The sequence below is a fragment of the Pelophylax lessonae genome (genome assembly GCF_965119305.1).
Source record: "Pelophylax lessonae genome assembly, chromosome: 11".
Lineage (NCBI taxonomy): Eukaryota > Metazoa > Chordata > Amphibia > Anura > Ranidae > Pelophylax > Pelophylax lessonae.
In genome coordinates this window covers 149,435,924-149,459,040 of record NC_138778.1, presented here as the reverse complement: position 1 = coordinate 149,459,040, position 23,117 = coordinate 149,435,924, and the positions used below count along the sequence as shown (strand labels likewise).

General features: G+C 47.2%; 1 protein-coding gene across 1 annotated transcript in view; it reads right to left on the bottom strand.

Annotated features, from left to right (window-relative positions):
- NPEPPS (aminopeptidase puromycin sensitive) overlaps nucleotides 1-23,117 on the bottom strand; it is a 217,681-nt gene that overhangs the window by 39,153 nt on the left and 155,411 nt on the right. The window contains exons 12-19 of the mRNA XM_082271865.1: nucleotides 20,690-20,750; nucleotides 20,446-20,555; nucleotides 20,259-20,322; nucleotides 19,824-19,963; nucleotides 16,689-16,823; nucleotides 16,149-16,368; nucleotides 15,495-15,637; nucleotides 15,341-15,397 (exon numbers count right to left, since the gene is read on the bottom strand). Coding sequence (XP_082127991.1) covers nucleotides 15,341-15,397; nucleotides 15,495-15,637; nucleotides 16,149-16,368; nucleotides 16,689-16,823; nucleotides 19,824-19,963; nucleotides 20,259-20,322; nucleotides 20,446-20,555; nucleotides 20,690-20,750 — 930 coding nt within the window. The remainder of the gene's footprint in view (nucleotides 1-15,340; nucleotides 15,398-15,494; nucleotides 15,638-16,148; nucleotides 16,369-16,688; nucleotides 16,824-19,823; nucleotides 19,964-20,258; nucleotides 20,323-20,445; nucleotides 20,556-20,689; nucleotides 20,751-23,117) is intronic.

Genomic DNA, 23,117 nt, shown 5'->3' with positions numbered 1-23,117 from the left:
CTAGTGTGCTGTCACTGCATCACACTCCCTCAACGCAGACTACAAATAGCTGTGCCAACACACTGCGTCCACTTATCAGAAAACCTTCATTGAAAAATCAAATGCAGCCGTTGAAAAGAGGCTGAAGGAGATCAACAGTACTCATATGTATCAAAGGATAAATTGTCCTTCAGTTGGGGTTTAAATATACTATTATGTTGAAACTATTTTTTTTTTTATTTTAGATTAGGTAGGGCAGGATTATAACCCCTGTAGGGTTTACAACTGCCATCTGTGTCCCATTAGGGAGATTTCCCTTCACTGCCAGGTCCCGTAGCTAAAAGGAAGGGAGAAAATCCCTCTAAAGTGAGGGAATACCTGGTTTTCTCCAGGATAACCAGGACTAGTGTCCCCATTGGAAGATATGCTCAATATTTATGTTATGTGCACAACTCAATTTTTTTACTTTCACTTTCAATGATTATGGTAAACAAGAGAAATGGAAAGAGTATCTGCCTAACAGGGACACAGACCATAATTAAAATACTGGCAGGTGTCCTAATCCCCCTCAACTCTGTCAAAAACGAAAAAAAAGTTTGGACTTTAGGTACACTTTAACCACCTCATTACCAGGCTATTGTCAAAAGAAGTCCTCAGTAGGAGGTGCAACTGGGGTTATGGCTTGCGCAATATGCCATTTTTTCACCCGGAGATTCTCAAACTGATAAAAGTGGTCCGAGTGGTGGATTTCCTTCTGGATCACTTTTAGAGGCGGTGGGAGGGGGTGACCTGGGCTTCCCGGGCAGATTAGGAAGCCCAAAAACTGATCCAGCGGTTGCAGCTGCTGGTCAGAGGTGAGCGGAGGAAAGATGGCTTCCGCTCATCTCTATAGTCTAGGAGAACCAGAGTGACAAAACAAAAATAAAATAGTAAAAAAACACGCAAACGTAGGTCATGCCTACATATATAAACAGTGTTCAAACCACACCATGTGAGGTATCGCCGCGAATGTCAGAGTGAGAGCAATAATTTTAGCACTAGATCTCCTCTAACTCTAAAATGGAAACCTGTACCTGTAGTCAAGTACCGTAGTTTGGCTATTTCACGACTGTGCGCAATTTTAAAGCATGCCATGTTGGGTGTCTATTTACTCGGCATAACCTCTTTCTTAATCACAAAAAATTGGGTTATATATTGGGTTTTGTTCTTTTTTTAATTCATTAAAGTGTATTTTTTCCAAAAAAAAAGAAAATCGCATTTGAAAAAACGTCTGAATATTGAAGGGAGGCTCCTGTAGAACTGAAAGCACCAAGTTCAAATCCCAAGGCAGTAGCGGAGAACGCACCAGTGAAGTCAGAGATCGAACCCCTTGAATAAAAAGGTATGCACGAGGGAGTGCGTGGCCAGGGGTCGCTGAAAGAAGAACGCCAAGGCCAACACCTGGAATGAGGGTGAACACCAATCGACTCACTATGAAATGGATGCTTTCCACGTACAATGGTAGATCTTCCTACAGGTAGACTTCCTAGCCTTCAGCAGTGCCGGAATCACCGAAAGTATGAGAGGAGGAAAGGCGTAAATCAGACGATACTGACCCCACGTGGCCACAGGAGTGTCTGCAGTGTCCGCCAGAGGATCCTTTGACTATGCCACAAACCTCAGTACCTTTCTGTTGAGCTGGGGCGCCAACAGATACACCTCAGGACTGCCCCACCGGAGACATATCTGATGAAACACATCTGGATGAAGGGACCACTCCCCTTGGTGCAACGCCTGCCGACAGAGAGTCAACTGCCAGTTTTTCACTCCTGGAATGTGTACGGCGCAGAGGGCCAGAATGAAGCGTTCTGCCCACCGGAGGATGTCGGCTACTTCCAGGGCTGCTAACACACTCTCTGTATCACCCTTGACATTGGCCACCGCCGTGGCATTGCCAGACACCCCCGGAGTCGATCCGTCCAGCGATCCAGGAACAGCCTGATCGCCCGAAGTTCAAAGACATTGATCAGTAGTCTGGACAGTTCCAGCACCCAACAACCCTGAGCGGAGCTTAGTCCCAGGACATCGCCCCATCCGGACAGACTGGTATTCGCAGTGACCACTGGGGACAAGAAAAAAGACCAACTGGAGAGAAGTGGGCACAATGCCAACAAGGCAGAGTGCAATGGCAGATGTACCGTATCATACAGGCATTAACTGTCAAGAAAAGCAAACAGTCAACAACCAAATTTTGTGATATTTACTGGTGTCGGGTACAAATGTAGTACCGACGGAAGGACTCCCAATCAGTACTAGTGCAAATAGCAAGCTCCGAACCAAGGAGTTAGACAAAAAAAAAAAACTTATAGGGAGTAGACGGGAAGGCCCCAAGTAGCAGGGACAGAGTTTGAAGTATACACAGAGGGGACAACGAGAAAAGGTTTAGAGTATAACATGAGGGGGAGAAGACAAGAAAAGGAAGAAGCAGTGGCAGGGAGAAGAGAACGTGTGAAGGAGGAACAGAGAGAGAAAGCAGTAGCAGTGCCCGGGCCCCCAGACCCACGCCCCCGCCTGAAGCAGTCCCATGTCCCCCATTTGTCCTGTAAAGCACTCTCCCACTTGTACAAAGTGGCCGACAAGTCCTCCATGTCCCGGAGCTCCTTAACTCTGGAGAACCACAGAGACCTCACAGGTGGGACAGTCGATTTCCAACAGAGGGGGATACAGACTTTGGCAGCATTCAATAGTTGAAAAGTCAAGATGCTTTGTATTTTTTAGCTGGCCTTCGGGAGAGATGCAGTAGGCACGCCGCAGGGTCATCCGCCATGTCAACATTAGTAAGCTGTTCGATGGGGTCAGTCACTGCTTGCCAAAAAGGTTCAATCAGTGGGCATTTCTGGAAAATATGAAACATCGTCCCTTTAGTGCCATCACAGCGCCAGCATCTATCCGATACATGGGGGGGAAAGCGGTGCAGCAAGGAAGGTACCCTATACCGCCGCGTGAGGATCTTGCAACCTGTCTCCTGTATCTTGGAGGCAATAGACGATTTTTGCGCAAAGAGAAGGATCTTATCCTTTTGGGCATTCGTGAATGTGGTATTCAGGGGTTAATCAAGGCTGCATAGGTGACAGAGGCTGTGCGGGTCGGTTCTCATCTATGGTATATACGCTCAGTCAGCTGGCGGGAGATGCCGGGAAGGCGAAGGACACCCATGGAGGAAATGCCGAAGCTGGAGACCACTCCAAAAATCCAGCAGAGGGTCCACAGACCTAGACAAAGCCCCCACGAAGATGCCACCATCGCTCCCCAGAAAGTCCACAAGATGGAGATGGCCTGCAGCAGTTAGTCCACGAAACCTGCCACCATCAAGACCTGGGGGAAATCCGGGTTGCCCACCACAGGTACCATCGGCGAAGGGCGCGGGGAGACCATGCGGGGAGACCACAGAGTGCAGGAAAGCGTCCCCGACAACCCAGAGTAGGATGAACATTTAAAGTCCTAGGAAGAGGCGTGGAGATCCACAGCCAGCTTTTTGCCGTGCCACCCGAGTCCTCCAACTCCATATCAACCCACAGCTTTGCTCCGGCACGGTAATGCCAGTCAATTAGTCTGGTCAGGTGGGCCGCTCTGCAGTAGGCTTTGATATTCGGCAAACTGAGAGCACCCCGAGTCTTAGAGAGAGAGGAGCGGAAGTTTGATGCGGGGCCTGAGATGGGACCAGACAAACTCCCGAAAAAGAGAGTCCACCCATTTGAAAAAGCTGGACAGGAGGCGTACAGGGAGAGCCTGTATCAGGTATAGAATCCTAGGTAGAGTAGTCATTTTAAGGGCGCTTCACCTACCGAACCACGTCAGGGTGAGGGAATGCCAGTGTATCAGATCAGTCTTAATTTGCGCGAGAAGGGGAGTAAAGTTTGCCTCGTAAAGAGCCGCAGGGTCAGGTGTGATATTTACGCCTAGGTAACGAATGGAGTCCGTAGCCCACCGGAAGGAGCCAACCGTCCGCAGGCTCTCTATCGTGGCCCTATCGATGGCGATGGGAATAGAAAAAGACTTTGTAAAATTTATGCGGAAAAAGGGCAAGTCACCATAACGCTGAAGGGCCCGTATCAAGGCAGGGAGGGAGGTCAGGGGGACGTGAGAAAAAAAGATCAGATCGTCGGCAAATGCAGCAACCTTATGGGTTTCGGAGGTTTTTTGGAAGCTCGCGACTTCAGACTCCCCTCTAATAGTGCAGAGGAATGGTTTCAGGGTAAGGATGAAAATCAGGGGAGAAAGGAGACATCCCTGGTGGGTCACATTGGCGATCTCGAAGAAATCAGAACAGGTGTCAGTAATTTGATTGCTGCCGAAGGGCATGAATAGAGGGAGAGGATCCAGGACAACCTGGAGGGCCCCAGCCTAATGTTATCCAGTACAGTCCAGATAAACTGCCAGTTGACCCTTTCAAAGGCCTTCTCCGCATCCGTAGATAGCAGGAGATGGGGGGACCTAAAGGATCTGGCTGCATGGATCAAATGGAGGACCCGGATGGTGTTGTCACCCGGCTCCCTAAAAGGGACAAAACCCGCCTGGTCATTGTGAATCAGAGAAGGGATAAGCTGGCTAAGTCTTTTAGCCAGGATTCTGGCGAACAATTTAAGATCCATATTCAGGAGCGCTGGTTACAGCACTGGGTTAGGTCCTTACCATCCTTAGGAATCAAAGAAATATGTGCCCTCAGTGAGTCAACCGGCATGGGTTGGCCTTGACTGCATTGAGGGCAGAGAGCAAGTGAGGGGAGAGAACGTCAGAAAAGGTTTTAGGGGCACTAGCCCAGTCCAAACCCAGGGCCTTCCTGGGTTTGGACTGGGCTAGTACCAAGTCAAGTTCTACAACCCCGCCACCTAAGGCAATAACGACGGCATGCCCGATGCCAGGATATATGATTGGATAGAGGCCATAGTCGGGCAGGTAGGCATCAAGGCAGTCCCCCTCCCTATACCATAAATTCTGTGGCCATGTCTCGCGAGGTAGTCAATTTCCTCCCCCCGGCCAACACAATGGAGGGAATAAAGGTGTTGGTGGGAGAGTCTCTCAAGGCCCTGGCCAGCAATGCGCCAAGCTTGTTCGAAAATTCAAACATAGTCCTGCGAGCCCACACCAACTTCCGTTTCGTTTTATGAAAACAAGTGAGAGCGCAGTTCCTCCCACACCATGACCAGCTCCTGATAAGTAGAGCGTTCCAGAGAGGCCTTATGGGCACCTTCCAGCGTCTGCAAATGAGTAAAAAGATAGTCTGCGAGCTTGGAGCGCTCCCGCTTCAAATGCACTGCGATGCGAATGAGCAGTCCCCTCACCGCTGTCTTGTGGGCTTCCCACACCACCAATGGATTGCCAACGGAGTCACTGTTAGTGGTAAAGTAATCCGAGCGCGCAAACCGAAGTGCGGTACAGGTGTCTGGCGACTGCAGGAGAGCTTCGTTAAGGCACCATGAGGGGGGATTCGGGTGAGATGGGTCAAGGCGAATAGACAAGTGGATTGGAGCATGGTCAAGACAGGTATATGGCATCAATCTGGGCAGATACTACCCAAGCGAGATCTGTGTGTGGAAGCAAAAAGGTAGTCTAGTCGGGAGTAGGTATGATGAACCTGGGAAAAATAGGAATGCTCACGATCTTGGGGATGCAACAGTCTCCAGGGATCAATGGGGTGAAGGAATGCGAGCTCGGACTTTAGCCCCCTCAGACAGGCATAAGAAAGATAGGAGGAACCTCTAGAGACATCCAGCTGGGGGTCCATCGCGAAATTGAAGTCTACCCCAAAAATGAGCAGCCCCTCCGTAAATTCCAAGAGAAACGGGAGCAGGTCCCACAAGAATTGCGCATGACCAGAATTGTGAAAGTAAAAGTTGGCAAGAGTGACCTGGACATCCATGATCCGCCCCTTGAGGAGAAACCTACCCTGCTCATCCGACCGCACCGCACTCAAGGCACGGATTTAGCAATAAGGATGCTGACCCCTTTAGCTTTAGAGATAGGAGATGAGCTGTGGTACACTAATGGAAAGTCTCTGTTGGAAAGCCTGGGGACATTGTCGCTGCGGAAATGCGTTTCCTGTAGGAAAGCAAGTTGCAGCGTAAATCTGCCAGAAGACGGGATCGCGTTTCTGGGACATTCAAGCCCCTTGCGCTAAGAGGTGATCTTCAGCACCCCCATATGGAAGTAATGCACAGGGATAACGGGACACTGCAAAGAATAGGGAGAGGGGCAGGAGGGGCCGGCTGGGGAGCCCAGCAGCACAGAGGCCAAGCCCGAGGGGCCAGCCAAGGAAGGAAGGGGGGGGGGTAGAGAGAAGTAGGAGCTAGAGAGAGCAGAGAAGAGAAACAAGAGGGAAAAGAGAGAGGGAGAATACTAACAGCAATCAAGCGAAAAAGGTCCCCTTGCTGGGTGTTAAAATAAAAAAGCCAGGCAGGGAAACCGCCATAACAGGGGGGGGTGGTAATTAGTGAAAAACTTAGAAAGTAGAAACAGAGATGCATCAGGCCAGGAACAGTGGGACCAGGGAACACCTCATAATATGGTACACATTGCAATAGACAAAATATATATAGGCAGGGTCGTGAGACCAAATACACAAAAAACAGAGCATCCCTGCAAGGTGGCAGCAGAGTTATTCCCCAGCCATCCCCGGCGAGGCCCCAGGAGGGGATTTCAGTCCCCCCATCCCAACCACCACTGGGCACCGCAACCCCGGACCCGATATACAGTCAGGTGCAGGGGCCAGCAAACTTAACCGCATCTGCGGTGCCACATGACCGGCCAAGGGGGAAGGGAAAGAGTGAAAGCCCCCCCCAAACGGACAGGGGGCGCCCCGATATCCATAAGTCAATGTAGTAAGAAAAGGAGTAAAGCCCAGCAGGCAGCTCCATGAGGGCCAGCAGAGCCCAAAGCCACCATATGTTCAGAGTGATGCGGCCGCAGTCCATCTGGCGAAAGGAGTCAGAAATGAAATGCCAAACACCACAGGCTCAGATGTACCTGAAACCACTGGTCTATCAGGAGATGGGGACACCGCCAGATCACTGAACCTGAGAGCGACGCACCTGCCTCCGCCCACTCCTTCTCCCTTCTCGAGCCATTTTAGCTGGCTTAACAGGTAAAACATGTAGCAACTATATTACCCAAAACCTAATACAAAGTCCCCCAAGGATGCAGGCCTAAAACAACGTTGGTCTGCTGCTATGCAACCTCGTAGGTGTGCAAGTATGCCGGTACCCAGATATGCTGTTATGTAGGCACCTAGGTATGCCAACATGCAGGTGATGGGGACAAGGGAACAGCCATTTTATTTATCAAACATGTATTTATGATTAAGCAGATACATTGGATGTATAGGTTGTGAGAAGTCATTGTACAACAGCTGTTGTGTTCAAAAGCCATTTACACCTCCAGCTGTTAGATTGCTATCTAGACATTTGAAGACCTGTTCAGCAAACAAGCTTTGGAAGTGATGTGAATGACCATCCGCATATCAATGAATGTCACCAAATACTCCAATGGGACTTCAAAAGATTTTAGTTAGCTAGGTGCCACCCACTTCAGAATGTATAAATTGTATTAGGTGTCCTAGCCAGCTAGGGCAAATGTTTTCAATCCAACAGAATGTAATCTGACTGAATTGCTCTCCAAACATGTCTGTCTACCTACATGTTTGTCTAATAAATAATTTTCAATCAGGCTTCAACAGTCAAAATGTTACTAAAACCCAAGAGTTTTGGGGTTTCCCTTACACAGGTATACAAGTATTTTTGCTGTTCATGCATTTATCTATGCAATTCAAGGCACATAAGCATACATGTATGCAGTTCAAGGCAAATAAGCATTTACAGTAGCTCACAAAAGTGAGTACACCCCTCACATTTTTGTAATTATTTTATTATATCTTTTCATGTGACAACACTGAAGAAATTACACTTTGCTACAATGTAAAGTAGTGAGTGTACAGCTTGTATAACAGTGTAAATTTGCTGTCCCCTCAAAATAACACACAGCTATTAATGCCTAAACCGCTGGCAACAAAAGTGAGTACACTCCTAAGTGAACATGTCCAAACTGGACCCAATTAGTCAATCCCCAATTCGCCAATTCACAGGTGCGAATGGGGAGCAGGTGTGTTAAAATTTGGTGTTAACGCTCTCACACTGGTCACTGGAAGTTCAATATGGCACCCCACGGCAAAGGAGGATCTGAAAAAAAAAAAAAAAAAGAACTGTTGCTCTACATAAAGATGGCCTAGGCTATAAGAAGATTGCCAATACCCTGAAACTGAGCTGCAGCAAGACCATACAGAGGTTTAACAGGACAAGTTCCACTCAGAACAGGCCTCGCTATGGTCGACCAAAGAGATTGAGTGCACGTACTCAGCGTCATATCCAGAGGGTTTCTTTGGGAAATAGACGCATAGATGGTTGGGACTGGAGGGCCCACAGCCTTAGAGAGGGGATCAGGTGGGGAAATGTGTTCCAGGGACTCCATTAGAGAAGAGGACGACCCACACACACAAAAAAAAAGGGTATAATACTGCTAGAGGCAACCCCACCATGCAGGCGGTACCACAGGGTCCAGCACAGAGCACTACCGCTGCTATAGCAGAGAGGGAGAGAAAACCTCACTAAAAAAAACTCAAAACCACCAATCAGGCACTTAAAGCACCAGGCAAATTGGTCAGGAATAGAAAGATCCAGGAGTCAGCACTAGGGGATGAGGAGGGGCTCCCACCACCAAAATCACCGCCCATAGCTTCAAAAAACATGGCCGCTGCCATTTTCAATGCAAAACCAAAATAAAATGGCTGCCGAGGCTACACAAACATGGCCACCGATCACAGCAAAAAAAAAAAAAAAAAAGGTCTCAAGAAAATGGCAGCGCCATGAGGCTCCCGGGGGGATCCCAGGAGCACCAAACACAAGCACAGAAGGAAGAGGGGCCCTGGCAGGAGCCCCCACCAGGTACAGCCCCCTCCCAGAAATCGAACGTTCGGTCGCCAGTGGCACGCTCCCCCTCGCATCGCTAGCTCAACACCCCAGACCGACCTAAAAAGGTATGGCCCCATCGGGGGGGAGTGTAGGCAGATGGAGGGTAACAAGTCCGCAGAGGACCCCGAAAAGGGGGAGGGGACTGCATGGGAAGGAGGGGAGTCCGAGCGTCCCAGGGAGGGGCCCCCGTCTAACCCAAAAACCTCCAGTGTTAGAGGGGGGGGGGGCAGCTACTTACCATACCAGGAACAGGGTGGGGTGGGTACAGCTCCAGACAGACCGACCACCACTCCATTGGAATAGGGGAGGCTGCCGGCCAGGAGGAACACTGCGACTCAGGCCAAGGCCAGGTCGTACACACCCTCGGGAGATGTTTAACTCGCAGGCCACCCCCATCCGGTAGGGCCACGTCGTGGCCAACCTAGCGTGGAGCTGAAGCCTGCGAGCGCTCGCTGGCCAGACGGGGGGGACCCTCTGGATCTAGATTATCCAGTCTGTCGCCCAGTCTGGCAGCTGATAGATTCTCACAGGAATAAAATAACAAAGATAAGAAAAAAATAGATTTTTGACTTACCGTAAAACCCTTTTCTCTGAAGTTCGACAGACGCAGCTCCATATTCTTCTTAACCACTGGGTTATGCTGCCCCCTACAGGAATAGGACACTAGGCAGGAAAACAAAAAAAACTTTACAACGCTTATGGGGCAGTACCTGAAGGCATACACCCACTCACTCTGCTAAAGGATTCAGTTTTGTTGCAAGTAAAAAAAAAAAAACTAACCCACTCAGAAATAGAGGGGCAGGTGCTGCGTCTGTCAATGAACTTCAGAGAAAAGGATTTTACGGTTTTAGGGTAAGTCAAAAATCCAGTTCCCTCTATCGTTCATTGACACCGCTCCATATTCTTCTTAACCATTGGGACATCCCAAAAAAGCATTTGCATGAGGGGTGGGAAAACAACGCAGAGAAAGACCGTAATTCCCCAAAGGCTAAACTTAGCTAAGCAGGAGACATGGAGCTCAACCAGGAACAACTAGAGCTCACCTAGAAACAACATACACCCTTAAAGAGAAAAAATTGCTCTTTTAAAAACAGTAGCCTGCAAAACCTTGCGGCCAAAACAAGCATCAGAGGATGCCAACACATCTACTTTGTAGAATTTAGAGAACGTGTGCAAAGACTACCGATTTGGCGCCTTGCATACTTGTTTTACTGACGCCTGATGGCAAAAGGCCCAAGAGGCACTCATCGCCCTAGCAAAATGCGCCTTCACAGGGAAAGGTGGAACCTGACATTTAGGTGAATACACCTGTACCACCGTCTGCCTGATCCATCTGGATATGGTCGCAGCAGATGCAGCTAATCCCTTCCGAGGTACTTCCGTGAGGACAAAACGGAGAGTCTGATTTCCTGAAAAACTCAGTAACCGCCAGGCAAACACTAATTGCCCGAACCACAGCCAAAGAATGCAAGGCATTTTCCTTGGGATGCTTGGGCTTAGGACAGAGTGAAGGCAGCACAATGTCTTCATTCACTGGAAATCAGAAACCACCTTCGGAAGAAACGACTGATTAGGTCGTAGTACCGCTTAATCTCTGTGTACCACCAGAGAAGAACGGCAGGACAGCGCCGCCAATTCAGATACTCTGATGGCAGCGGTAATAGCCACCAAAAAGGCTACCTCCTGAGACAGTGCAAGCAGAGGAATCTCCCTAAGTTTTCAAAGGGAGGTTTATGAAGAACAAACAGTACCAAGTTAAGATCCCACGGAGGAAACGGGGACCATATTGGAGGAGCCACATGACGAACTCCCTGGATAAAAAAAAAGTGTGAATCAAAGAGTGTGTAGCTAAAGGGTGTTGAAAAAACACAGCCAAAGCCGACACCTGGCCTTTAATAGTACCCAAGGCCAACCTCTGCGCAACCCCTCTTTGGAGGAAAGCCATTGAAAAGGAGCGTGGATGCACCTTAAATCGATTCACACCATGCATTGTACGATTTCCACGTACGATGATAAATCTTCCTGGAGGTAGATTTTCTAGCCTTCAACAATGTAGGAATCACAGAGTCAGAAAGACCCCTATACCGGAGGGGGGGGGGGGCGGGGATGGAGGGCGGAGTCCCATCCGCTGCTCTATCACCCCGGTCAGCAGCTCAAACAGCCTGGTCAACAGCTCGGTCAGCAGCTCGGACCGCCATTCGTAAGTAGGCCACAAAGCCGCGGCCTAATTTAGGGTCCGGTTTGCGAGTCCGCCGTCAGCTCTGTCAGCAGCTTGGTTAGGAGCTTGGACAGCCTGGTAGGTAGCCCGATCAGCTTGGTCAGTCACTCAGACAGCCAGCTCCGTCAGGCACAAGCCGGGGCCTCAATTTTTGGGCCAATCTGGCCGCGTGAGGCATCCGCCGGTAAGCTTGGTCAGGCACCTCATCTCGGTCGGCTTGGTCAGGCACTCAGACAGCCGCGAGTAGGCCACAAAGCTGCGGACTAAATTTTCGGCCCAACCCAGACATGTGAGACGAAGACCCACGAAGAAGAAACATCCACTCCCCCCCCCCCCCCCCCCACCAAAGCCTATAACAACCGCAGGGAGCCCAAAGGACATCACTGCACCAGTCACTAACCTCCAAGGGGCCAGGAACTTGCTCAAAGACCCCTGTGTGAGATCCAGACAATCCGGTCAGCAACAACCGCATCCACCCCCCATTACTGGAAAAAGTAGCAAAGCCAGCTCATACCTAACCCTGGGAGGGGGGGGGGGGTCATGGGGGTAGGTTGGGGCCCAAAATACCACTGTGACTGTTAGAGGGGCTTGGGGGGAAGGGAACCCGGGGGTCCGACCATCCCAAGGAGGAGCCAACGTCCACCCCGAAACCGCAAGAGCTATGAGGGGACACTACTCACCATACCAATGACAATTGGGTGGCTGCCACTCTGGACAGACTACCTCTCCACTTAGGGTGGGGAGGTTGATGACCAAGGGCACGCTACGACTCAGGCCGAACCAGGTCGTATGCGTCCCGGCAAGGCGTTTCACTCGCGGGCCAGCCCCTGTCCATTGGGACTCGGTCCTGGTGAGGTCTAGCGCGGGGCTATAACCTGCACACTCGCTGGCACACTCTTTTGATCTTAAGGATCAAAAGATATCCAGTCCGAAACCCAGTCCGGCTGTTGATTGAAGTTTTCTCAGGAACATAACTAGCTAAAAAATTAAAATTTTAACAAAAGGTTCCATTTAAAAAAAAAAAAACAAAAAAAAAAAAACAAGCTAAGTGCATTGCAAAAGTATTCACCGCCTTGACTTTTTACCTATTTTGTTGTTACATTACAGTCTTAAAGTTCAATGTTTTGTTAATCTGAATTTCATTTGATGGATCAGAACACAATAGTCTAAGTTGGTGAAGTGAGATGAGAAAAATATATACATATATACAACTGTTTTTTTAGAAATAGAAAACAGAAAATTGGCATGTGCGTATGCATTCACCCCCTTTGTTATGAAGCCCATAAAAAGCTATGGTGCAACCAATGACCTTCAGAAGTCACATAATTAGTGAAATGATGTCCACCTGTGTGCAATCTAAGTGTCACATCATCTGTCATTACATATACACCCCTTTTTTGAAAGGCCCCAGAGGCTGCAACACCTAAGCAAGAAGCACCCCTAACCAAACACTGCCATGGAGACCAAGGAACTCCCCAAACAAGAAAGGGACAATGTTGTTGAGAAGTACAAGTCAGGGTTAGGTTATAAAAAAATATCCAAATCTTTGATGATCCCCAGGAGCACCATCAAATCGATCATAACCAAATGGAAAGAACATGGCACAACAGCAAGCCTGCCAAGAGACGGCCGCCCACCAAAACTCACGGACCGGGCAAGGAGGGCATTAATCAGAGAGGCAGTACAGAGACGTAAGAGTTCCACAGCAGAGACTGGAGTATTTGTACATGGGACGCAAAAAGCTGTACGATCCATAGAGTTGGGGCTTTATGGCAGAGTGGCCAGAAGAAAGCCATTACTTTCAGAAAAAAAAACAAAATGGCATGTTTTGAGTTTGCGAAAAGGCATGTGGGAGACTCCCAAAATGTATGGAGGAAGGTGCTCTGGTCTGAGGAGACTAAAATTGAACTTTTCGGCCAAAGAAAACGCTATGTCTGGCACAAACCCAACACATCCCATCATCGAAAGAACACCATCCCCACAGTGAAACATGGTGGTGGCAGCAGCATGCTGTGTGGATGTTTTTCAGCAGCTGGGATTGGGAAACTGGTCAGAGTTCAGGGAAAGATGGATGGTGCTAAATAAAGGGATATTCTTGAGCAAAACCTGTACCACTCTGTGCGTGATTTGAGGCTAGGACAGAGGTTCACCTTCCAGCAGGACAATGGCCCCAAACACACTGCTAAAGCAACACTTGAGTGGTTTAAGGGGAAACATGTAAATGTGTTGGAATGGCCCAGTCAAAGCCCAGACCTCAATCCAATAGAAAATCTGTGGTCAGACTTAAAGATAGCTGCTATTCACAAGCGCAAACTATCCAACTTGAAGGAGCTGGAGCAGTTTTGCAAGGAGGAATGGGCAAAAATCCCATGTGGCAATCTCAGAGACTTATCCAAAGAGACTTGGAGCTGTGATTGCCGCAAAAGGTGGCTCTACAAAGTATTGACTTTAGGGGGGTGAATAGTTATGCACATTGACTTTTTCTGTTATTTTGTCCTATTTTTTGTTTGCTTCACCAAAAAAAAAAAAAATCTTCAAAGTTGTGGGCACGTTCTGTAAATTAAATGATGCAAATCCTCAAACAATCCTCAAACAATCCATGTTAATCCCAGGTTGTGAGGCAACAAAACACAAAAATGACAAGGGGGTGAATACTTTTGCAAGGCACTGTAGGTTCTACTCCTAAACTAGGCAGAAACAAACTGAATCTTATAGCAGAGTGAGTGTTCGGGGACTGCTCCATAGGCGTGGTAAAGTTTTTTCCTGCCTAGTGTCCTACTCCTGTAGGTGGCAGTATAATAACCAATGGTTAAGAAGAATATGGAGCTGCGTCTGTCAATGATCGATAGAGAAAATTATATTTAAAAAGAAAAAAATTGCCAGGACCAGAGATCCCAAGCAAGGAACTAGGTCCTTACTCCTGACTAGGCATAAAAAAACGGAATGCCTATTGCCGAGTGTGAGAGTATACCCCCTGGGACTGCCCCATAGGCGTAGTCAAGTTTTTTCCTTGCCTAGTGTCCTACTCCTGTAGGGGGCAACATTACCCAACTGTCAAGATATGGAGCTGTGTCCGTCAATGAACGAAAGAGAAATTATGGATTTTACAAACTGTTTTTAAATTTAATGACGGTTGGCAACCCTAGTATGTGCCTGTTCCTGCATTTGCATGCAGCCTGCGGGCCCGACACCCCTGGTTTAGCATACACAAGTTCTGTGTCCCTCAATTGATAGAAAAAAAAATTATTACCGAGCACTTAAAGTGGTGTTCCAGCCTCCCCTCTCCCCCTCCCCCTCCCCCTCCAAAAATGAAAAGTCAGCAGCTACACATACTGTAGCTGCTGACTTTTAATATTAGGACACTTACCTGTCCTGGAGTCCAGCGATGTCAGCACCGCAGCCGATGTTTCCATCGGCTGTCGGGTGTTGCCGCCGCTATTGCCGGTGAGGGAACCCTGCAGTGAAGCCTTGCGGCTTCATGGGCGGGTCCCTAATGCGCATTCGGATTGGCTCGGCGGCGGGGAAAGAATGGGGCCAAACTTCCGAGGGACAGCGCCGAGGTGCTGTCTCCCAGAAGTGAGGAACGGTACCGTTCTCTCCTCCCCCCTGAAAGGGGCCAAATGTGGCACCAGAGGGGGGGGGGGGTGGAAGCAAATGAGCAGAAGTTCCACTTTTAGGTGGAACTCAGCTTTAATGAGCTACATAACTCTGGAAGTGGTACCCTAAAGAGTCAGGCAGAGGGCAGTGGACCAGTCAACAGCATTGCTTTTGGTCACCATGCAGATTATCTTTTTCCATTACTGTATTAACATGACCTGTTCTTTCTATGTTGAGGCAGCCATCTAGGTAGAAGCAGGACTTTCTTCCTCATGTCAAAGCCTTCAGGAGGAACAAAAGTGAGCAGCAAAGCAGTGATATCACTAAATCTCACAAGGACAAGCAGCCAGAAGCATCAGTGCCTTGATCTTACACTGCATATATAGGTATGAAGCTTTAATCGCCCCCCTCATACCAAAAATGTACAGCACTGCTACAGTGTACCTCTTAGGCACGATTCGATCTCAAAGTTTTCCCTAAACAGAGCAAATCTTCAATTTTTTGAGTTCAGTTCCACTTTAACAACATGTCTGATGTAATGACTGACCTTTAGCATTGTATCCAACGTTGAGCTGTCTCCATGCTTTAGAACAGTTACATAAACCTAAGAGGAAAACAAGTGTTCACATTAGTGGTTGTTTCATACATAAAAAAAAAAAAAAAAAAAAAAAAAAAGAAGAAGTGGTAACAGAAGAACTAACTGGGCTTCGGAGATCAGCACTTAGCGTGTTCTTTCCTTCAACATGATCCTTAAACCTTCGGCGTGCTTCCTCCAGGGTAGGTTTATGGCCAGCCTTTCCTAACTTCCCTAATACTAGGCCTCTCAGCAAAGCGTCCAGATGTCCTAAGGATATACACAATTAAAGCCTGCATTAACATACAGAAAAAAAAAAAAAAAGTGACCACATTCTTCAACCAGCTGCAATCACAATGTATAAAATAAAGTGTAAAAACACTTGTAAAAAGGAACTTTATTGAAAAAAAAGCGGGGTGGCAGTCATTCTCCAGAACTGATGTCCATTATTAAGCCACTTTATTCATTTCGTTAACACTAATTAACCTTCTGAAATCATGTAGAAATTGTTCCAGCAGCTGTTTCAATGGTAAAGATTGAATGTTTTTTTTTTTGCATGCTTGCCTACCTGCCTATTCCACCCCTGCTGAAAACAGCTGAGGCAATCAAACAAAACAGTTAAAAAAATTTTTTTTTTTTTAGGCATAACTTCGTTTTGAAGGGATGAGTTGCTAACTGTAATATGAACTAGCAAAACAGTAATCCTGCTCTCGACATGAACATGCTACTTTGAAAAAACAATTTGTGTATGGTTAGAAAAATCGGACCCTCTTGCACTTACCCTCTCCGGGTTTGGGGTCCCAGCACAAACGCTGTCCAATAGGAGAAAAAACATCTCTGATGAAGCCTTGAATTTCCTCATGAAACTCTGTATGAGATAACAAAGTCGATAGAATCCCTAAATTACAACTTAAGTCACTCCAAACAGTGTAATTGGGCTCATTCACAAAGGCCTCCATGACTTTTAAGACTTCAACTGTGCTGATGATGCCTGCCCGAGCCTGTAAGAATACACATGAATGAAAATGGGGCCGTTAGCATTCATAAACAATGTCTTTTCACTATGCTGAAAAAAATGTTCCAAGTTAAAGTAGATGGAGGGGCAAGTACTGAGGAATAAAAATCTCACCACAGACATCGGCCCAGAAAAGATCTAACAGCAACTATCTCAAAACCTGGAGGAGGAAGTACATTGCCAGGCACTTTACCATTACTGGTTGGAGAACTAGCGATGGTGAGAATGCAGTCCCTCACATCCTTCAACTATTTATTCCAAATGGTTCTCCTGTTATTTTAATGCTTGTCCTATCTTTATACTCACCATAAAAAACAGGTCATTCTGCAGCCCAAGCCTGTCTACAGGCTGCAGGGAGAGGTCTCTAATTCCAGGCAGCAAACTCTCCAGCATAGAAGGGCTGTACTGGGTGCGATAGAAGCCAACAGTTCCTGGATTTAACTAGATAAGAGGAGAACAGGAAAGCATAAGTTAGACCAATTAGAATATGATTTTTGAACACACTATTAAATCCTATTCCGTCGGAGCCCATTGACAGATACAGTATGACACTAATCAATCTGGGGTTACACTGCCATCTACAGGAGAAATGGATGCTAGATGGCAGTCAAACATACGAAAACAAAAAACAAACGGGAACCAAAAAGGCATTAAAAAGAAGCTTACAGAATCTTTGGACCAAAACTAGCCTATGCAGAGAAACACACTGACCTGGTAAAACTAAAAACATATGTACAGCAAAGGCCTGATGATGAAAAGCCCAAGAAGAACCTACTGCCCTAGTGGGGCTGGCTTTAACACTATCTTGCAAATGATAGGCTTGTACCTGTCAAACCAACCTACAACCTAGAAATATTGCATAAAAGGCACCACAAAACTGCTTTTAGGCCCTTCTGCAATAAAACAGGGAATATGTCTGCCTAAGCAGAGCAGTCAGAGGTAAATCCTAATGGCTCTTAACACATCTAGGAAATAAAGATGTCCTTTGGGTGAATTGATGCCAGGCACAGAAAAAAACATTATCCTCATTTAGTTGAAAAGCAGAAACCACCGTGGGTAAAAAAGGAGGCCACAGATCTCAAATTAACAAATTCTTTAAGAAAGGGGCTCCCCTACAGGACAATGCTGGTAAATCAGAAAGCCGTCTAGTCAAAGTAATGGCAACGAGAAAGGCTATCTTACAGGAAAGTAATGGCAAAGAAATGTGCAGAATCAGTTTGAATAGGAGTGTTTGCAGCACTGAGCAAATTAAATTTAGGTTCTACATTGGGGGGGGAGATTCCCAACAGGGTGGCAGTATGTAACTCCTCTCATAAAAGTATGAATTAGTGAATGATTAGCAAGAGGATGCCGAGGGATGCTCTTCACAGGGCAGACACCGAACACCTGATGGTACTAAGATACGTTTTTTTCTACCCCCAAGCTGAAGAAAAGAAAGAACACAGCACATCAAACAGACATGGAAAAATCCTCAGGCTCACACTATTAAAAAAAAAAAAAAAAAAAGAAGGTCTGTTTCCAGAATCTGAAATGTCCCTGTCAGAACCTAGATTTCACCAGCCAGATCATCAAAGCCAGCAAACAAGAAAAGATCTGATCGATCTGGTAGAGGCCACAGTAAGTAAAAATATATAAATCTTGCAGCAGCCACCTTAAAATTCCAAGCCTCCCAAGAGTATTCACCATGAAGTCAAACCAATCTCTTAAGTAGCACTCACAATTCTTTATAAATCGTTATAAAGATAGAGTGGTACTCTCACAAATTGGAGTATCTACCTTACAACATAAGATCAGATGCAAGATCCACTTGATAAAGGGGTCTTTACGCCGATACATTGCGATTCCTACCTCCACCTAATCCGCATTCAAGCTGTTAATTGCTTTTTCTTTTGCCTGGATCTCTTTTTGTGCATGTACTACAATATACTACAACATTTTTTCTGAATGAATAAATGCAAGGCTTCCACTGTTTGGCAAAGAGGTGAGCGGATGAGGTCACAAACACTGCCTCAGGTAATCAGAGGACACTTTGTATTCATTCAGAAAATACAAAGCTTCCTATGAATGGCTTGGCAGCGCTCAGCACAAGGAGTCTGAACAGCCATAGTAATGGCTGCTCAGTTGCCAAAATGCAAATGTTGCGCAGTTTCCCCAATTCCTGTCGCCAGCCGTGTAACCAAAAGTGTTACAGACAGGGTACAGTAAGGTACCCTTTTAGGAGGAAAAGGACAAATAAGTATCAGCAGGCTCCCTGTAAATAAGGGCAAAAGCCTTATGCACTGCATTAGAGGTCTTTAAAAGACCCTGAGGTTTACCAAAGGCACACATGAATCCAGGGAACATGTGGCTCCTCTAGTTTTCGCTCCACAGGAGAGCATACCTCTTAAGGGGTCTTTTGGGGAAGGATTCAATCAGATGGGTGCACCACGGCTGTGGACCTGTAAAGCACTCTGCAACTGCCTCCGAGTTGCACATAAGTACCTAGGTGCGATATAACTGCACAAATCAATGCTTAAGGTCACATTAAAGGTCAGCCCTGCATCTTATTTTCAGCAGGATCTAGGTACAGTTTGTGGCAATGATGATCAGCTGAACAAAATTACCCCCTACTGACTTTGCAGCAACTTAAAAAGCTTGCCAGATAAAAATAAAAAACAAAAAAACAAAACCAAACACTCTTTATAAAATTAGGAAAAGGAAAAAGAAAAAGGTTTTCCTTCTCCAAGAGGAGAAAAGGCATACATTCTCCTAGGACACTAGCAAAAACAGAGGCATGCTTGAAGTGGGAGGGGTTATAATAGGCTGTCCTTATAGTTTTGCTAGTGTCCAATCTCCTGAAAGCAGCAGCATAAACCAATGTACCTGACTTACTCCTGTATCCCTTAAAATTCAGAACAGGTATTAAAGTGAAAGTATAAGGAGTATATAGCCATATGTCCTTGGGCAATATATAATGCAACATTGACTTTTGCACATTTTTACTTCTTGTCCATTTACAAATGAAATCTTCCTGCAACCCCACCCCTATGCATGCATACCTTTTTTGCAAGGATTTTCAGTCCAGTCACAATGTCACTGTCAATCTTTTCCACATTCTCCTGTGAGGCCAGGGTTTAGATCTAGATGATGTACACCCTGGGAGGAGGGTTCTTATTGCCCTTGGCTCACAGGAAGTGGGATTAATAACGAGTGGTTTCATTTAGCCCACAAGCAGGCTGGCCCTAGATCTCAGAGTATTGACAGTACTAGAAGAAACCCCCCCAAACATTCCAACTGCATGATAAAGCACCAGTAACCCTAGCAATATTTCACATTGCAGCTTCTATGGGGTGTTCATCAGAAAGCACTGAGTTGAAGTCAAACAATACAAGGTCAGCCCTACTTGCTGCAGTGGCATCTCAATTTTCCACACAGACCAATACACAATGCATTTTGGCTCACCTTCACCCACTGGTCTGAGGTCACTCCTTCTAGTACAACTGTCATCTCTGGCTTGTCCATAAGTAATCTTAACTTAGCAGAGGCCGGGGATTCACTGGTGCAGATGCTGATCGGTACCATCCACTGAGGACTCTCCTCACCTGAGCGAGGGCAATAGGAGGATGTTATATGGAGAGAAGGGCTGGAGGCTTACCCGCCAACCTATCGTCGGGAGAATAAAGGAGATAAGAGAAATAGGAAGAAAGAAAGGTAGGATAGCTTTGAGCTGCTCCAGAAAAGCACAAGAGAGACTTTAATGACAGCATTGTGCCTATTAAAGCACTATATTGTGTGCAACCTGCGATCAGGTCACTCAATGACTGCAGACCACTAATGGGGTCACTCAAAGCCCAGAGGTGGCCACTCAAAAAGCATAGCAGGCCTGATAGGTCTTACCATGGTGAGGACCACTGGCACAAAACTTCTTCTGAGACAGCTTTAGGATCCTGGAGTCTTCCTTCTGAAGGGAAAGTTCAGAGATACAGTCAGTATACTGTTGTCTAATTACTTACAGTGTTTTGCAAATAAAAAGGAAATTAAAGAATAGGAATCTATTAATGAATGGCTTAGACAGCTGAAGTACCTGTTCTGACTCCACGTATATTAAGGGGAAACCCATCTGTTTGGTCCAGGTGCTCATAACATCAGCGATTGGCTTCCCACTGGCCTGCTCTAGAGATTCCCATAGATCCTCTGCAGAAAAGAGTACTCAGTTTACAGCTGTGCCAGAGGAAGCTGAGAGGAAGGGAAAAGGGAAGGTAGGTTTGGGTGGTGGCATCATAACCATCACAAACAGGGTAAAAAGACAAAACAGTGATTAGAAGTACCTGTGGCAGCATTCTTTTCCTGGAACTTAGTGAGGTATTGATTCATGCCATTGCGGAAATCCTGCACAGACGAGTAAAAAAAAAAAACTAAATTTTTTGTTACCTGTACAACATTAAATAAAGACAAGAAAAAAAAAAAAAAGATTATGTTTGGCTGGGTTTGTACAAGTCACTCTTCAGCCATTTGCTTTCTGCTTATTTCAGCAGCAACTATTTTTTGGGAAAGCCATGTGTGCAGCCAGCCTTTCTCAACCTTTTCAACACAGAGGAACCCTTGAAATATATTTCTGGTCTTGGGGAACACCTGCTAAAAATTAAAAACCTACAACTCATGACACATTAGTGTGACAGTCAATAGGAAGGATGCTCCTTACTCTTATCATTGGGAAGACTTGCCTCCTTACCGACAGCTAAAAAGGAACAATGGTGTCATTGGGAACTTATCTGAGAGGCAGAAATTGCTCATTGCTCAAGGAACCCCTCGCAACATCTAGAGCAGGGTTGTCAAACTCAAATTCATCGGGGGCCGCATCAGCAGTATAGTTGCCCTCAAGGGGCCGGTGGCATCTGTAGTTTTGGCGTGCGCTGGGTACAGAGTGCAGGGTTCAGGAGTGCGCTGCATATGGAACGCGGGATTCAGGAGTGCGCTGCGCATGGAGTGCAGAATTGCATGCAGAGTTGCGTACGGAGTGCAAGGTTGCGTGCAGAGTTTTGGCGTGCGCTGGGTACGGAGTGCGGGGTTCAGGAGTGCGCTGCATATGGAATGCGGGGTTGCGTGCGTAGTTTTGGCGTGCGCTGGGTATGGAGTGCGCTGCATATGGAGTGCGGGTTCAGAAGTGCGCTGCACATGGAGTGCGGTGTTGCGTGCAGAGTTTTGGCGTGCGCTAGGTATGGAGTGCGGGGTTCAGAAGTGCGCTGCGCATGGAGTGCGGGGTTGCGTGCGGATTTTTGGCGTGCGGGGCTCAGGAGTGAACTCTGCTCCCATCCTCCCACCTGCCTCCACAGCCCTCACCACCCCACCCCGGTCCCCCCCAAAAAACTCTCTCACATCTGTGCATTATCCTACCTTCCTATCTGTCCCTGCTCTGGTACAAGCCCTGCCTGAGTATTGGGCGAAAAGCCCGCTCTCAGGGTGCAGCTAGCTGACAGGAAAAAAAAAAAAAGGCACCGACACCAATAGCCGGCGCCGCTAGAGGGACTGAGGAAAGAGAGCAGCAGATTGGCCAGCCGGGCTCCAAAGCGACATCTCATGCTCCCTCTGTCCTAGCGCCGCCCTGGCAGATTGAGCTGTGCGCATGCCCGGCCACGCATGCGCACAAACACAGCGGTGCCGCCAGGAGAGGAAGCGTGAGATGTGTCCTTGGAGACCGGCCGGCCGCGCATGCGCTAAGAGGGTGCCGAAGCATGTATTTTTTTGCGTGACAGTGACACAAAGGTGGCAGGCAGCCGCGGGTCGCATGAAAAGGCCTGGTGGGCAGATTCAGCCCGCGGGCCTTGCGTTTGCCACCCATGATCTAGAGGAACCCTAGGTTTCCACAGAACCCTGGTTGAGAAACCCTGTGTGCAGCGTTATTAGAATTAGGACACAGAAAGATTGCTGGTAATGATTGATTATTAAAAGCACACCTGTTATAGGAAAAATACCTGGGCTGCAATTGCAGTGGACCTAAAAATTGTTGAAAGTGTGTCAAGGCTCTGATGAAGGGGGAACACCCCGAAACGCGTAAGCGTTTTTTTGGAGGTCTACATCCTTCCACGGCCTGCGGCAGCTGAGGATGCCCAGTGGAGACCCCTGGTGGTCCCTCATTGCTTATTGCCTGCGATTCATAATCGTTTTGTGAGTATAATGTGTATACATGTCTATTACAATAAATGGTTTTAAAGATAATGCGCTAGGCTGGTGCGCCCTCTGTCCATTTCTCTTTTCCAGTATCTTCTTTGGGTTACCACGACCCGTTGAGTGTGGCAGCACAGCCTGAATTTACTACAATTTGACCTGAATCGCATTTTTCGGATACCAGCCGCAAGGCCACCCCTTAAGCGCAGGAGTGATTTGCTCTTCAGACATGGAAAAGTTGGCAGGAAGCAAAGTTAGAGCTCCTGATCTGCATACATTTTCTGTGTCTAGGACTAAAAATACTGAAGTAAGATGGCCACAGACAGATCTAAATTTTGCCAGTTCAGCAGGGACTGGTTGCACTTCCACCAGTGTGCCGCCATTCGCTTACTCGATTTCTGCTGATGGAGGCGGTCAGAAAATTGTCCTCAATTAGCAGCTGGAGCCAATGATCAGTGTATTTTGACAGCTGCAGGTGCCGCTGTCAGAATACAGCCGTGGCCAAATGTTTTGAGACTGACAGACATAAAAATTTTCACAAAGTCTGCTGCTTCAGTAGTTTCAGGTCTTTTTGTCAGATGTTACTATGGT